Source organism: Erpetoichthys calabaricus, chromosome 7 (assembly GCF_900747795.2).
Source record: "Erpetoichthys calabaricus chromosome 7, fErpCal1.3, whole genome shotgun sequence".
Taxonomy (NCBI): domain Eukaryota; kingdom Metazoa; phylum Chordata; class Cladistia; order Polypteriformes; family Polypteridae; genus Erpetoichthys; species Erpetoichthys calabaricus.
In genome coordinates, this window is record NC_041400.2 from 177335360 (window position 1) to 177353316 (window position 17957).

Consider the following 17957-nt stretch of genomic DNA (forward strand, 5'->3'; position numbering starts at 1 on the left):
CATTGCGGAGGTCCTCAACAATGTATTGCACAAGCCCGCACACGATATTATAAAGAGAATTCCTTTGAGCAATAACACCGTTCAGAGACGAATAGACGAGATGGGTCGCGACGTGGAAAACATTTTATGCAATTTCTTACAGACCAACAGATTCTCTCTCCAGTTGGACGAGTCTACATTACCCGGCAATGAATCTCTGTTGTTAGGATATGTTCGATATATTAAAGATGAAAATATGTGCCAAGAACTGCTTTTTGCTACATATTTAGAGACTGATACCAGAGGAGAATCGATTTTTCAGGCCGTGGAACGTTTTTTTACCGACAAAGCTATTCCATGTAAGAACATTGTTTCTGTTGCGACTGATGGTGCAACATCTATGGTTGGTCGTCATTGAGGTTTTATAGCTCACTTAAAGCGACAACTGCCTGAGGTACTGGTCATTCACTGCGTGATTCACAGACAGCATTTAGTAGCAAAAAATCTGTGTCCTAGATTGCACCAGTCTTTACAATATGTTATAAATGCTGTCAACAAGATTCGAAGCAATTCTTTGAACTCTCAGTTATTTGCTCAGCTATGTGAGGAAAACGACAATGTCTTTACTCGGTTACTTCTGCACACTGAAGTTCGCTGGCTATCAAGAGGCTCTTGCTTAGCAAGATTTTCAACTATTTTTGAATCTGTGTTGGAGTTTTTACAAGAAAAAGATCCGAATTTGAAAGAAAATCTGAACAATTGTAAAACAGATATTTATTACTTGACTGATATCTTTGGTATGTTTAACAAAGTTAATTTGCAGCTGCAGGGTGACGATCTCAACTTGATTAAAACAAAATCAATAATATCGGCCTTTGTGGGTAAACTTATCCTTTATAAACAAAATTTAAGCAGAAAAGAATATTCACAGTTTCCGCATTTGTCAAAATTACCAGAAATGCTTCAAGACGATGTTATTTTATCATATGTCACTCACTTGGACGCATTACACAAGGATTTTACTAAGAGGTTTGAGGATCTCTTAAATTTACAAATTCCTCAATGGATAATAAATCCGTACAATATCACAGCCATGGAAGAAGCTAATGTGATAATGCAAGAAGAGTTGATCACCATCAGCACAGACGAGGAGCTTAAGCAGAAGTTCAACCAAGGCTATCAGAAGTTCTGGTTGCAGCGCAACATTGAAACACAGTATCCTGCATTGTGGAACATTGCTGAAAAATACCTTATCGCTTTTCCATCATCATACCTAGTCGAAAAAGGCTTCAGTGTGGTTACAAACATTTTGACAAAACAAAGAAACTGTTTGAAAATCAACAAACGCGGAGATTTAAGGCTGCAACTCACCAATATTGAACCAGATTTAGCTAGATTGGTAGAAAGTCACCAGGTTCATCCATCACACTGAATTTTTTATTTTTTTATCTTTACTTTGCGATTTAAATGTTTTTTTTCAAAAAATAATTACCTACTTAAGTATTTTTACATAATTTATATTAATAATTATTAATTACACTTGGTATTTACTGAATTTTATGTCTATTTATTTTGTTAAATTTTGATGAGAAAATGATGTCAAGTTTACTCACTTAACCAACCGCAAAGCTTTTAAATTGGTAAGTATTTTGTATCAATAGGAAAAAAACTAGAGATAGAATTTTTAAAGTAATTTGGCTATGGGGGTCTGAGGTATCAGTTCATTTTGGAAAAGGGGTCTCTTGCCCAAAATAGTTTGGGAATCCCTGGTTTAAACCAACAAATAGTACGTTTTTCCTTTGCCTCCACTTGGTATTTGCTGAAATTCTTATATTTTCCCCTGTGCTTTTCCCATTGTCTTTTCACAGAAGGCTATTTATATTGATTTGCATATTCAAAGAGGCGTAATTCTGGGAGGAGTTGGGGTGGGACAGTAGGCGCGTGCACGTGCGTTACTTTTCACGCTGATCGGGATTTATGTAGTGGAAGAACGTGAAAGTTTGCGTGCGCACAGATTCCTGCATCTGGATTTTTCTGTGCGTACGCACAATCCCGCTTTTGTGCTTACGCCATGTTATAGTGTGAGTTCTATGCACGCCGTTATACATGAGGCCCCAGGTATCTCATTATAATAGATGCTGTCTGATTCAGTAATCAGTGTTCAGATCCTGCTGCTGATACTTCTCAGGGTAGATGCCAGGGTGAATTTCTTGATAGTGACACAGTCAGTTTGATACAAAACAACCTACAGCCTATCACATATCTTGGTGAACATCTCTGTACCACTGTAATAGATGGAGAAGTAAGAGAGACAATTTGTTTGTTTCCTATGGCAAATGTTTCTTAAACACCAACTGTTTCTGAACATGTAACAGTAGTTATGCCTTGCCTGGGACAAGACCCTCTGCCTCCTATGAGCAGCACAGGGCGACTTCGAAAGTCTTAAAGTTATAATCGTATCTGTATTTGCAATGGGTTTCACCTCAGTTGCTGAAAATGACAATTCTTAGAAGTGAAAGCCTTGTTTTAGTTCAATAATCTGCTCAGCATCCTTTGGTGTCCTATTCCTTTATAATTTCTATTAGGGGATTGGCACTGAAGGGGTTAACTTAGGCATTCTGTCTCAGTTTGCAATAAGGAAAGATAATTGCTTCATAAAACATAAAAATTTATTTTACAGTAAATAATTACAAAATTAAACCTAAACCTTACCACACATTAAAGTGTTAGGTGAAACTTTAGTGTTGTCGGTTTTATTTTTATTTACATTTAATCTTAAATATACTTAATCTTAAACTCGTATCTTAATAATTTTACAAATTTCTTTGAAAATTGTTTAAATTGACACTACATTTACTTTAATCAGAGAAAAAAAAACAAAAAAACAAATCACACTCTGCTGAATAAGCTGGATTTTAAATACTCATACTGACTCATGTTTCACATTGTCACTGGCTTAATATAAGTCTTTATTTGGGTTAACATCAAAAAGATTTTGCAAGGACCACCTGAAAAAAATCATACGCCACTGCTAATACTTGTAAATGCTCAATAAAATGTTATGACTCATTTAAATTCCCCAACTTTTGCTAATAATTGCTTTCCCGTAACTCACTGCATTTCTCTCAAAGTGTTGCTTCAAGTATGTTAATCTCTAGGACAAAAAAACTACCTATTTACAAAACAACAAGAAATCCTTTCAGTCAACCTAAATGTATTCGGAAGAATATAATATTATGCACCAAATGAATGTTGTTTGCAAAGTTGCTTTCAAATCAAAAGTTAATCCACAACCAACAGACTATTTCACACATAAACCAAGAACAAAATTACAATAAAACTTCAAAAAAACATCTTGTCCAGATACAGCTTTAAAATGTAGAGGAAGCAACCTAAAAGTTACATTTCAATAATGAACCTAAACAAATGTAAATTCCAAATGTCATTTCAACTACAGTAGTCTTTAAACAGAAAGAAAGATTTTGCTAAAGTTGTAAACTTAAATAAAGGAAGATTATCAAGCACTGAATTAGTCAGTATTGGGGTTTTAATGGCCCAGTCTTAAGCTATTCTTCTAAGGGTTTTGGTGCTCTCTGTCTATAATGTCCAATACTCATGTTTAGTAGATGGATTCTTCCACTAATAGACAAATGTTTATTTAAAGCTAGACAGTACTAATTGATAATTTGTCAATAGCATAAAGTTCACTATGTAGACAAAGAGATGTTTAAATGTTTTTGTGAAATGCTCAAGCTGGAAAACTTTAAATGTATAGTATTTTTAATGAGTGCAACTATGTTCATAAAAATTATTTTTTATTTCCATATTAGTTTGCATATTCCCAACATTCTCCACATTTATAAAGCTCAACAATGTATATGTAAATAGGAAATGTGACCTGTACAATTACATTAACCATTTAATGAAAAATATTTTTGTTGCCATAGGCACAAGTATACCTTTCTTTTTATTGCTATATGTAATACTGCCAAAAATGGCTATTAGTGCTGATCAATAACGTGTGTCAAATAGGGCCTCGTCTTTCATGTTATAAAATTTTAAAGATATTCAAACCTCTTTGTATGAATTATGAATGAAAGGTGCCAATTTCCAGGAGTCACTGACAAGAAACTGCCTCTTAACAACAGGCAGCAGTCTAAACAAAGTACTCTGAAAACAAATCTAAAATATGCTAAAGGAAGCATAGGATTTGTATAGGGTTTTTCCAATTATGCACTAATATCATTTGACAAGAAGGTGTAAGAAACACATTTTGGAACACCAGTGCAGCCACCGATTGCTGTACAGTTTTATTGTGTGCAGTCAGTTGTTTGATAAGAATATTGTACACACCAGCCCAGGCAAAAGTATATACCTATGGTGATTACAAATAATTTCTGTTACTATAATTATTTCAGATAATTAGAACAGCATATAAATTAGGTATGAGCTATGAAGAAAGACTAAATGAGATTAATATTGTCAGTTTATGTGAACAGCAATTAGCAGAATTAATTAAAAACAGAAAGAAAAAAAATCACTCCCAACAACATGAAGGACAATCAAATAACTAACTGTTCAGCTTACTGGCATAAGAATGCATGCTTTGTGCTGGTATACGAGGCTATTATCATTGGAATTGTTCTCACTCATGAATAAAAGCTATTGTGCAAAATTAAATTACACCTATAAAAGGTGTACTTTACTTTAAACAAAGATAGAGACATATAAATGAGAGAGAAAGGAAATCTGCTTTCTAGTGACATGTTTTCTATTTGACAAATGCACTATTGCTATTTTTTCCACTTTGAGAATAAACAAGATCAATTAACTCAGACCTGAATCCATTTCACTTTCTTCCACTAGCAAGCGTCTTGTTTACATATTTTAGAGCACTTTAGAAAATTATGTTTCTTCAAATGACAAAATAAATGTTATTTTACTTGTTAAAAGGAATGACATATAACAAGCTTGGATCAAAAACCTCTAACTGTAAATTATAAGAATACTACATATAGCTGTGATGCAAGTTAAGAACCAACCTCATTTGGTTTAATTCTGACAAAATCAGGGCACCAGTTTTAGAATATGGATTGTAATCTCTCATGTAACAAAGGTTTCGGTGGGAATGAAAGAAGGCTAAAGAAAAGCAAATTTCTATTTTTTTCCCCTTATTTATGGTCACAGCCAATGTAATGCGCAAATCAAATAATGCATTCATGATGTTGAATAGATAAGACCTTACAAACCTTTACAGACATTCTGGATGTTATTAATTATAGAAAATAGACTGCTAAGCCACTCTAATAAAAAAAAATAAAAATTATATTCACCAAGTTAATTTACCTGCTCAAATGAGTTATTGATTCTTTGGTGTCTTTCAACTCAGTAAAAGCCCATCCCTGATAAAAATAAGCAGCAGCAGTCCACAGAATACAGTTCAACTTTTCATTTTTTTCTTCTTGCACGGTCTCGGAATATTCTTCTTTTTGGTAATGAGATTTTAGCTGAGTAAAGAAGCTTTCACTCTTAGCCGGAATGCAGCCTTCAGAGTCTTTGAGAGGGACAGCAATGGTTAGTTTTTCTGGAACTATACTTGCAATCCTTTTAATAACCTCTTCACAAACCAGTGTAGCATCCCAGAATTTCTTTGCTTTGAACAGCGAAGCTGCTGCTTCTAGGTATATTTCGGGAATTCTTGGAAGTGACACAATACTGCCTGTAAAAACCTGTACCATAATAGAATGCAAATGAAAATTACTATTAGACTAAAATACATAAGATGAGAGATTCCATAAACAGACAAAATACAAAAGAGCACATGAAAACAAATCTACAGGCTCAACAGTTACTTCATTTTATTATACTGCATACAGTGGAACCTCGGTTCACGAATGTCTCGGTACACGTACAACTCGGTTTACGACCAAAAAGTTCGCCAAACTTTTGCCTCGGTTCACGACCACACACTCGGTATATGAACAAGCCAGGTTCCCTTTTGGTTTGTACATGTTCAGTTTCTCCCTGTGCTTTTCCTGTGCAGCGAGCAAGAGAGAGACAGCGAGAGAGCGCGACACACACACACACACACACACACACACACACACACACACACACACACACACGCAGCGCGAGAGAGAGACAGCCCGAGAGACAGAGGCACACAGACAGGCAGCGCGAGACAGAGAGAGCCACACACACACAGGCGCTCCAGGCTCACAAAAGAGAGACGCACACACACACACACAGGCGCGGGAGAGAGAGGCGCACACACACACAGGAGCGCGCTAGTGAGACACACACACAGGCGCTCCAGGCTCGCAAAAGAGAGACGTATGTACACACACACACGCGTGAGAGAGAGAGAGCGAGAGCAAGCGAGGGACGCATAAGGTAGAGAAGGCTTGTTTTTGTTTTCAGTTCTATTTACAGTGATCGGTTCGTAGCCTGCATTGTTGCAATGTTACTTTTCTTGGTGGTTTATTAAATTACGGATTTTTCAAATGTTCATTATTTCCCCTGTGCTTAAAACTCATTAAAAAAAGTGTTTTTAACGAGCGGTTCCTAGCACTATAGCGCGAACTATTGTAGTGTTAGTTTTCTCTGTTGTTCAATGTTTTTACATTTAGTTTACCATTACGCTGTGCATTCTATGGTATAATTAACTATATTTGTGCTTAAAAACTAAAAAATATATATATTTACATACATTTCGTACGGTCTGGAACGGATTAATTGTATTTACATACAATCCTATGGGAGAAATTGCTTCGGTTCACGACCAACTTGGTTTACGACCAGAGTTTTGGAACGAATTATGGTCGTGAACCGAGGTTCCACTGTATATCCATCCATCCATTTTCCAACCCGCTGAATCCGAACACAGGGTCACGGGGGTCTGCTGAAGCCAATCCCAGCCAACACAGGGCACAAGGCAGGGAACCAATCCTGGGCAGGGTGCCAACCCACCGCAGTCCACTGTATATATATTTATTTATTATAGGCTCCAGCTGCCCATGACCCTACCTGTATAAACAGGTTAAGAAAATGGATGGAGGTATTTACAGTATATATATTGTCACAAACGTGTGAATAAGAGTCAGCTGAAGGGCTTGGAGAATAATGGTAACACATCTGCCCAGGGGGTGGCGGGGTGCACTAATGCTCTTTCTAAGTTCCCTGCAGACCTTTCCTGGGAAATCCCACCAGGAGCCACTGCCTCAACTCGGGACACGACACTTCCGGTCCCGCCCCCGAGGACGATGTCACTTCCGGTCCCGGCCCCGAGGATGACATCACTTCCCCCAGACTTCCTATAAAGCCTCACTCCCTTCCTCTGAAATTCAGTTCTGTTTTGGACTCTGTCTTGTAAACTTGACTTATATTCAAACTTTTACTTTTTGCAGCCTGGATACAGATTATATGGGTGGCTGCCCCAAACCTTTGCCATGTCTCATGTCTCTTCTTGTCACAACATATATACATCTTTAACATTGACACAAACACAGTACCAGTGATAGAAGGTGGTAACTGAGAGGAAACAAAATTTATTAGGACATGGGTAGGCCTTTCCTTACATCTCTTTCTTAAACATCAACTTGTCTGACTGGGTACTATCATCTTAAAATAATTTAAATTATTAATATATTATGAAAATCTATTGTGTAGGATCCAATTTGATTCTATTTCTAATCAAAACTAATATGAAGACTCACAAATAATGTTACCCAGCTTTACAAAGCACTGGCAAAACACATGTGAATAGGTTATTTAACTCTTTTAAATCCTATTACTTAAATGTATCTGCTCGGCAACAATGTAAGCAATATCTCTGCCATTTTATTGCTTTAGTTTCCTCATATGCTCCTAAAGAATGCCAATTGCTACGTAAAATATTCCTGAGTTAACAGAATCTGATTTTATTTTCAGCCAGCGCTTATAACCTGGAATGTCTAGTATTTAAATCTCAGCCGATTCTCTTAAAAAATAAATGTTCACAATTTTAAGTCAGGGATCTGTATTATAAACACCTTAGGTAATGGCAGGGAAATAGAAGATGGTACCATTGATTATGAATGAGCTCTAGAACAAGATTTAGAATCAGTTCTGGCCTATGTGAGGGGATGAGATGCGGCTGGCTAACAATACCTTCTCCCTCTAATGGCTTTAAATAGTATAAAAACAAAACAGAAACAAGACGACTTTTACATTTTTAATAACATACCACTGGTTTTAATTAACTGGTGAGCTTGATAGTGACAGCTACAACCATTCTGACAAGTTTAACAAATTTGAGGGAAAGACAGTGGATTTCAACAAACTCAAAAGAAAATACAAGGTGTACTAAACTCTCTAATGAAACATCTGAATGCACCTCTTGATTCTTCTCTTCCTGAAAAACTTCTAGCAGATCCAAATACTGCTCCACTGCATCGTCAATCCTGTAGGGAGAAAAGACACATTACATTGAAAAATATTTTTTCTCCACAATCTGTCTAAAATAGATTTACTTTATTATTTGGACCAAAGAGCAGTGTGTCCTATAAGAAACATGGCTAATCTACTGTATATGCCAATCTTTGTCTGATTTGGCAGATTTGGTGCAAACAGCTAGACAGCACTTGACTGAAAGATACTACATGAATGTGCCGTAACAAGCTAATGATTTTATTCAGTACTACATTGATATTATTTACAAATTTACAAATTGAGATGTACTTCTCATGGATGCACCCGAGGCAAAAATAATATGTTGCTTGATCTAACTCTTTCTAAGGTTTCATCTGGGCTTAAAATGTATCTGTGGGTGATCCTGAGGATGTCCCCGTTTTCTGTTCATTTTAATGTCTGCATGTAACCAAATGACAGCTTTAAGAAGTAAACATATAGAAAGGGGAATAAAGTACTTACTGGGTTACAATACATTTACTGTTACAAGACACAACAGAACACCAAGAATAATTTTATTTAATCCACTCTTCTGCCAACATTGCTGGTTGTACTGCCATGTGACTACACTCCTTATATAAAGGTAAAATTCCGTTACAACGAATATCTTTACAACAAAATTTTTATTACAACGAAGTTTCCTCATATGACACGAGTCTATAGAAATCTTGTTACTATGAAATACATTCAGCAGATACTTTCATTACAACGAAGTGCCCAAAAGTCCTTGAAATGCCTGAATGAATCATCCACAGAATAGTTAGTTCTATGGTCGCAGTTCAGTTGTGCACAACGATCCCCAAACAGAAAGTCAATTTTTTTTTTCTTTCTTCGAACTTTCCTTGTACTGTTTTTTTGCTCTGTTTGTTTTCTGTGGTTTTCAATGATACGTTTTGCTTATTGCTCCTCAACATTTGAAAAACATTCATTGGAATTTAACTCATTGTCACCCTCCTAAAGAAACAGCAGACACAAAAAAACGATAACAATTAATATTAGAAAATTTTTTTTTTTACATTTTTGCAGTTCTCGATTGCAGCAAAAAGAAAAAAATGACGTTGCCAGTGAATTCGGAATTTCGCCATCGACGCTGTCAACTTTCTTGAAAGACTAAGCAAAAAAAGAAGAAAAATCTCGGCTTGCAAATGTATGCAAACTGCTGCATTTGAAGACGTCGAAAAAGCCGTTTTTATGTGGTTCGGTGATGCTCGTTCAAGAAACATTCCTATTAATGCGGCACTCATTCAAGAAAATGTGAGGTTTCTAAACTCTCTTGGGACCTCCCCAACTGGACAACATGTCAAAGAGCGTCCTGAAGTGTGGTCTGTGGAAAACTGTTTATCTGTTGCCGGAGCAACATCAGGCTCACAGCCCTGCTGTGGCTCTTCATCAAAGCAAACAGAAAAGATCTCGATGGGTGATGCAAGGAACATTGTAAATGCAGGGAACAGTATTACTTGGCCACTAACCTGGCCACAACCCTGCCTGACTGCTGTGTATGTGTATAGGAGAGTGGCAGATCACGCTACAATAAATAACTGTGCCGTTCCTGTTTCAAGCTGAAAAAAGCTGGTTTTGCTAAAGTACTGAGACTAAGCCTCATGTTTTGGGGTGCAAGACAGGGACTTATAGTGCGACCCCGATCTTTTATGATTTGCTTCTGTGGAGCTTCACTGCAGCGCTGTGAGCCTACTGTTGACCTGCCCCAGCAACGGACAAACAATCTTCCACAGATGAGGCAATCACGCTTTGGGATGCACTTCAGTGTGTCGTTCCCGTTGGGTGGGATCCCAAAAGAGTTCAGAAAACTCACAATATGAAGAAAAAGAAAAGGATGATTCGGCTTCTGATTGATAACTGTGCTGCCCACAACATGCTTCCACATGTAGATAATGTTCGCATTGAATTCCTCCCACCCAATTGAACAGCAGTGCTTCAGCCATTGGATTTGGGCATCATTTGCACCCTGAAAGTGTATTATCACAAGGAAATGCTGAGAAACATTATCGTCAGCATAACTTGTAGATAGAAGGAGATTAAAATTAACGCAAAAGAAGCTATTGAAATGATTGCAAATGCCTGGATGCAAGTTAAAGAAACCACTATAGTGACAAATACAGAATCTCATTAGTATGAAATTTTCATTACAACAAAATATTTTTTAGGTCCCTGGCAGTTCATTGTGATGGAATTTTACCTGTACTTGTTTTTCTTACCAGCTTGGATTAAACTGTCTATGAAGCACAAAGTAGATCAAAATAATTCTTCGGGTGGAGGGCCAAGATTTACCAATACTAATAATATTGCCTCTAGTAAGTGGTACTGTGTCATATCTATAATGTTTTGAGTCATGTGTGTCTCAAGAGGGGAATATATCTCTATATTGCAAATGTTGAATAGATCGTTAAAGCCTCATGCAAGCGGGATCCACGTTCTAGTCACCACACTAAGTGACTTCTTACTTTGTCTTTAGGTGTCCCTTTAATGCCAGCCTATCAGTGGCATTATATTAGTGCTGTTCTCCTCTTAGAGTTCAATTTGCTGCCAGATTTCAGCAGATAAATACATAAGGCAGGGACCCTAGAATTCAAGTTGTTCAGAGGTTTGAAAGATGAGCAAGACATTTTCACATGTCAGATAATAAGATGGGAGACTGCTTAACACATACTGTATACCTGGGGAACAAACCACTGAATGCAGGACCAGACACATGATTTAGTTCTAAAATGTAGTATGAACTGTAAGAGAGTCAGAAAGTTCAATTGATACAAGGTTCGGTCCAATCCAGTACAGTAGTACTTCTTATTGTTAAAGAAATGCTATTTTTCTTTTCTTATACGTTTTGAATTTATTTGATGTATACAATTTGTACCTGTGGTAAAAATATTGCTGCACAATGCAACTGTCTCCATTTTAACTGTCAAAAAAATATGTTAAACAGAGAAACATTTCCATTTTCTGTTATTTAATTCAGACAAATATTGCTTCATTTACAAAGAATCCTCCCGTGCAGTGACCTATTTAACTGTTGAGGAATTTGTTCTATGGTATTACAATGCTCAGCGCTGTCCACTAGCTTTGAACCTTGGCCTGCTAGATTGCAAAGAAGATACTTCATCTTGAGAAACCAAGGGAGATTTCCCCCCAGTCTGCAGATGAAACAACTTCTAAACTGCAACCTGCGAAATCTGGTTGACTCTGTCCCAGCCCCCAACTCACGTGTGGGCCTGGACTGTTAATCCCAATGACGGAGGAAGTGTAACATTCGCTGGCTAACGAGTTAAATTTGTTCAAAACCCACTGCTTTATTATTTCTTCAGTGACACCTGAATGGGGCTTTTACTCTGATGCAAGGGTCTTAAAACTACTGGCCCACTGACTAATACTAGCTCACAAGATGTAATATGGCCCTGAATACATGTATATCACTATGTCGATGAATTCTTGCCTGTGAGTCAATTCGTCCACTGTAAACCACATACCTACAATCAATAAAGTTCTTATACTGTCAATTACAATTATTTTCTACTGTTTAAACTAAATAGCAACCAAAATATAGCCTTCTTAACTATACACTTTTCAGAGGTTAATAACTAACCTTAAAATTAACATTTTCCCCCCATATGGTCCTTTTGAAAACCAAAATGAAAGGTTAATATTGAGTGCAGACAATTTTATTTAAGATCAGTTTTTTTACCAAATTAAATACAAAAAAAACCAGGGGATATGACAATGAACAACCATAAGAGTGAAAGAACCTAACCCACCTTACCCCATACTTAACCAAGAGGAAAATAGTTTAAGATAACCCAGTCAACAGAGAAGAGAATGGTAAAAGGATCATGATCAGACCATAACAGCAAAATAAAAAAGAGCATCTGTTAACAGAAAAACTCATCGGGACAGTAGCAGTCAAAGTATCAACTGAATTGCTGGAGGCACTATTAATACATGATGCAGATAATTTAGGGAGGATTAATTACAGAAGGAGACCAGCCAATTGTATTACTGTATGCCCACTTTAGATAGTCAGTGATGGTAACTCTGACAAATATAAATCTGTTGAACATCTCCACAGCATCTCTACCAATGTAGATGGGAATGTGTTATGCTTGATGAAATTTATGACTAGCTGCCCGATTTTGCTGATATTAAGGAAGAGGCTGTGCTCTTCGCACTACCGTGTCAGAAAGCAGTCTTATCACTATCTATAATTAGACTTACAGGGGGGCATAATCAACGGGTTTAAATTGTGTGGTTGGAGCTGTGGTTGGTCATACAGTCACAGGAAAACATGAAGTACAGCAGTTGGTTCAGCACGCTACCTAAGTGTTTAATGAAGTATGTAAAGTGTTTTGTAACAAGAGGTGGATATTTAGAGATATATTTCTTCTCTGGATTAGAGATAATTAGATTAGATAATTAATAATAATTATTAGATTAATAATATGATAATAATAATAACTAATAATAATTAGATAATTAGATTAGATATAATTAAAGGGAATGAGCTGAGTCACTACATAGAAGTCATCTTTTTTCTTTAACCATGTTACCAGAACAAAACCAACACATTCAGAGTCAGCAATAATTCCATTATTTGGTATTTCTTTATTGCTTGATTGGAAAGCCTTGGTGTTTGCTTTTTTTTTTGACAGTGTGGACACCTTTGTTATGTGTGACATTTTCTTTTATAGCATAATCATTCATATTCATTGCTTGGCAATGCACAATGTCTGACCTGTCTCCTTTTATCTTCACTCTGAACACCTCAGACTTTACATATAATGCTAGCTTTTGTCAGTTGCAGAAAGTCTCAGATAATCCGGCACTTATGGGGTGTATTGATAAGGAGGATGAGACAGAGGAGAGGAGTCAGGTGGACAACTTTGTTTCTTCGTGCATTAACATCAGCAAAAACAAGGAACTACTTATTGACTTTTGCTGCAACAGAGAGTCTCTATGTCTGGTCACTATTCAGGGAGTGGATGTACAGGTGGTGCACTCCAACAAGTATTGGACTGTTCTTGTAACACTAAGGAACTACAGGTATATAATAAAGGGCAGAGACAATTCTTTTTTTCTTAGGAGACTGTGTTCCTTTAATGTGGCTAGTGATATCCTTCACATTTTTTTACAACTCTTGTGATGGCAAGTGCACTTTTCTATACTGTAGTGAGCAGGATTAGTAACATCAATTCAAGAGAGGCCCACCAAATCAACAATCTAATTAAAAAGGTTGGGTCAATTGTGGGGCACACTCTGAACCCTCTGGAGGTAGAAGCAAAGGAGAGAATTAAAACAAAATTGTGTCATTATGAACAATGCTGCATAGCCTCTCTCTGTCACACTAACAGAGGTTTCAGCCAATGACGTATTCAGCAGAAGTGAGTCAAGAAATGCTACTTTATGCCAGCAACAATATGCCTGCGTAATGCCTCACTGTGACCGTGACTGCCAGGTCAGAGGTTTACTTTCTTTTTAGACCTTCTAGTGTGTGTGTGTGTGTATTTATCTATTTTACCTAGGGACAAAATATATTCTCTCTATCATCTACTAAAATGCCATCACTCAAAGAGGGGGAAAATGAAATAACATATTTGCATTAACATTGTCAAACCCACTTAATCCAATTCAGGATTATGGTGGGCTGTGTACCAATCCAGCAACATTTGGTATACTGCAGGAGGTAGCCCTGGACAGGGTACCTATCCATCACAAGTCATCCTTATGCAAATACCTACAGTGACCAAAGACCATTTAAATTCATCATTTAACCTAATCTGAATGTTTGGGGTATAACATAACATTCTGAAGCCTGCTTAATTCAATTCAGTATTGCAGAGGCATGCAACATTGGCACTGATACAAGCAAGTGTATTTTTGTCCACTGTTTCTACTGATAATAATAGGTTTGAAGACTCTCTTGTCTGGTGAATTTCTGTCCAAGTGAAGGCTTTGTAAATCTGGAAATTATAACTAGCTTAAATTTTGTTTTGAGCTCTTCACTTGTGGTAATTAATATTGTGTCTTTGTCCAGTGACACTAATTCCGAAAACAGCCCCCAAACTGAGGTTACTTGATTGTGCTGACCTCTTTTGTGAGTCACTTTGGATAAAAGCATCTGATAAGCAAATAAATGTAAATTTAACTTAAAGGGAGAATTTTCATTGCTCCTTCACACTTTTAGACATATGTACCTGTGGTCACACCTTACACCATTCCATTTTATAATGAAATGTGCACTGCCATTTTACCAGTAGTATCTGCGTATGTAGTACAATATACTACGGAAGGAGTCTATAAGTTCAGTCCTGGAGTGTCAGGTGTCAAATAATAAATTACAAAATAAGGTTTCCTAAATTTCTTATTGGAATGTACCAAGGGTTTATGTACTTCACCTGGAAGTAATGACTCACTTTAAAAAGGATTAGACAAAAACACAGTGACCACTCTGGACTGAATTAGAGAACAATTAATCTAACTAGGTCCCATTTACAACAGTTTGTGCTTATTGTGAAGTACCTGCTTTAATAAAATATTTGGAAAGAAATGGAAGGTAAAAAAGTGAAGGATTGACAATAATTAATGTGCTCTGAATCACAAATCATTTGGATATTATAAGTATGCATTGGTCGTGGCAGAATGAAAGCATTAACATGCCATTAAATTTAATAATAAATTTCATTAAAGGCAAGGATTGGCTTATAATTAGGCAATACACAGCCCTAAAGGACCAACTCTGACAACTCTCGTACTAATGGAATTATGTTAACTTCAGTGCTGTTCCTTCCTGGTCTACTGTTCACTTAGTTATTGTCATCACCTCTCTTTCTTCAATCTTTTACAGTAAAACCTTTAGCAAGTCACTACACAACAGCCTCTTTCAAATTCACAATGATGTCAGCATGGATAGCCCACCTGAGTTCATTGTACCCATTGTCACACACGTGCAACTAGGAAGACGTTGTATGGACCAAGCAAAGGTAATTCCACGCCAGGCCAGGGGGTGGCAGGGTGCATTAAACCTTCTCCTGTTATCTCTGCAGACCAGCCGCGGGAAAATCTGATTTAGAACAGAAGACATCACTTCCGGTTCCGGCACCTACTCCAACTAATGAAGAACATCACTTCCTGTCCTATCCCTTAAAACCGCCATCTTGACAGTTCTGTTTTGGACTCAGTATAGAGAACATCTCTGTATTTTAAAAAGACTCTTTTGCAACCAGGAATAATATACGGGTGGCTGCCCCAAACCTTTTTAAGTGTGTCAAGTCTATTCATTTTACACCGTTAACTTAAATGTAGTAGGTTACATGTGTTGTTTCTGCTGCATCACTCCTTTCAGGGTGCCTGTGGTTATACACGATCTTCATGAACGAGCAGTTATTATGGATAAATGACTAATATCCAGCGCTTTACAATGCAAATCCAGCAGCAATCAGTTATAATTCAAATAATTTTTACATACTGTAAATACCTTTAGTAAAATAAATATAATTGTAAAATGGAATTGTGCTAACATTATGCTGACTGTAAGACAGTAAATTAGCAAATTAGTCTTTGGTTTAAAGCATCACTGACATATGAAATGTTTTCTTTTAATTGGATCAATATATAGCTTTTTTGCTTATATTTTGACATTTGTTAAGTAAAAAAGAAAAGAAATGTAACTTATACACTGCTTACATTTCTTCTGCAATTGATAAGTCTGAATAGTCACTTTCATTTTTCTGATAAGGTAAATTACAATTTTGTACATTTTGCAAGATACCTCTATTTTTTTTTTTTTTATAAACTGTCCCTGTACTTCTTCAGTCAGTGGAAGTAAAAACTGCCTTACAACTACTTCCTATATGACCTTTGTTTATTAATAGAAGTTGATTTCATAATACCATAATTTAAAAAAAATGACACTTTTGGAATAACCCATGGATAACATCTGACATTGGTACATGAACAACTCTAACAGCCTTTAGAAGTGATTACAATTCAAGATCATTTAGTAACCCCCAAACATTTGTTTTTGAACTTTAAACATTATACTCTATATAAAATAGAACTGCCCATCAACTGAAATTTATTTAAAAGATCAATAAACCTACCTTCCAGACTCTAGGCTTCTCTGAGCCAAGCAATATTTAACAGAGGTTATACTTGGTTTCTTGAACATCTTTATCAGGGCAGGATTACGTAGCATCTTATCTGGGTCAATCAACTTCAAGTCATCAAAAAGTAAGTCCTGTTTTTCAGGAACAGACACTGCCTGAAAAAGTGACAAATGTAGTGACATTAAGTAACTGTATTCACTCCATCTTAATTTATTGCAACCCAAGCAAAAGTCTTCCACAACACCTTATGCAAGGGTATTATGAGCAGCAGCAGAAAATGAACACAACCAATACAAATTCACAGATACGGTATAATTAAAATACCTAGCCAAATAGTTTACACCTTATCCATGACCTTTCCCTAAATATTTTCTATAATACTGTCTTTACATTTGCAGTTTCACAAAAAGAGTAATAAGCTAGAAATTGAGAAGGTATGAGAACTAAAAACATTTACAAATGCCCTGAGATAATTTACTGAGGTCTAATATTCCGAAGTCCAACCAAGCTGGTAGTATAGCTTGCTTTGAATTACTTACTTTTGAAATTACTTTGTTCTCTCCCTTGGAGGTAGCTTGAACCACAATGAGAAAATACAAGAGTGGCAAATCACACAACTATCTTAACAGCCAGAAATAAAGTGAAGCCTAACTCCACAAACTGAAAGGAATAGATTTTATTTTTCTGACTCAATTAAAGGTCACAACCACAACAACTTGGTGCTCATCCAGTTGTTCACCGTTGTGAAAGCAGAACTTAATTACCTATAGCCAGAATCAACAGGTATTCAATATGTACCCACCACCTTCATCTACTGAAACATAGTAAAATAAATGTTTGATATTGGAGGATGTCAATATAATTAACGAAGATGTGAGAAAAGCTTTAATCACCTCACCATTTTTGCCTGCAACAGCAAAACAGCACAATGCATACCTCCTAGGCAGCCTAAGCAATACACTAACATATTGCATACAGTGGTGTGAAAAACTATTTGCCCCCTTCCTGATTTCTTATTCTTTTGCATGTTTGTCACACAAAATGTTTCTGATCATCAAACACATTTAACCATTAGTCAAATATAACACAAGTAAACACAAAATGCAGTTTGTAAATGGTGGTTTTTATTATTTAGGGAGAAAAAAAAATCCAAACCTACATGGCCCTGTGTGAAAAAGTAATTGCCCCCTGAACCTAATAACTGGTTGGGCCACCCTTAGCAGCAATAACTGCAATCAAGTGTTTGCGATAACTTGCAATGAGTCTATTACAGCGCTCTGGAGGAATTTTGGCCCACTCATCTTTGCAAAATTGTTGCAATTCAGCTTTATTTGAGGGTTTTCTAGCATGAACCGCCTTTTTAAGGTCATGCCATAGCATCTCAATTGGATTCAGGTCAGGACTTTGACTAGGCCACTC

The 17957-nt window shown here is 36.6% G+C and overlaps 1 protein-coding gene across 2 annotated transcripts in view; it reads right to left on the bottom strand.

Moving 5' to 3' along the window:
• Positions 1-17957, bottom strand: part of fancg (FA complementation group G) — a 59725-nt gene that overhangs the window by 11830 nt on the left and 29938 nt on the right. For both annotated transcript variants that reach the window (XM_028805753.2, XM_051930039.1), the window contains 3 exons: positions 16533-16693; positions 8354-8420; positions 5326-5708 (listed from right to left, as the gene is read on the bottom strand). In XM_028805753.2, coding sequence (XP_028661586.1) covers positions 5326-5708; positions 8354-8420; positions 16533-16693 — 611 coding nt within the window. The remainder of the gene's footprint in view (positions 1-5325; positions 5709-8353; positions 8421-16532; positions 16694-17957) is intronic.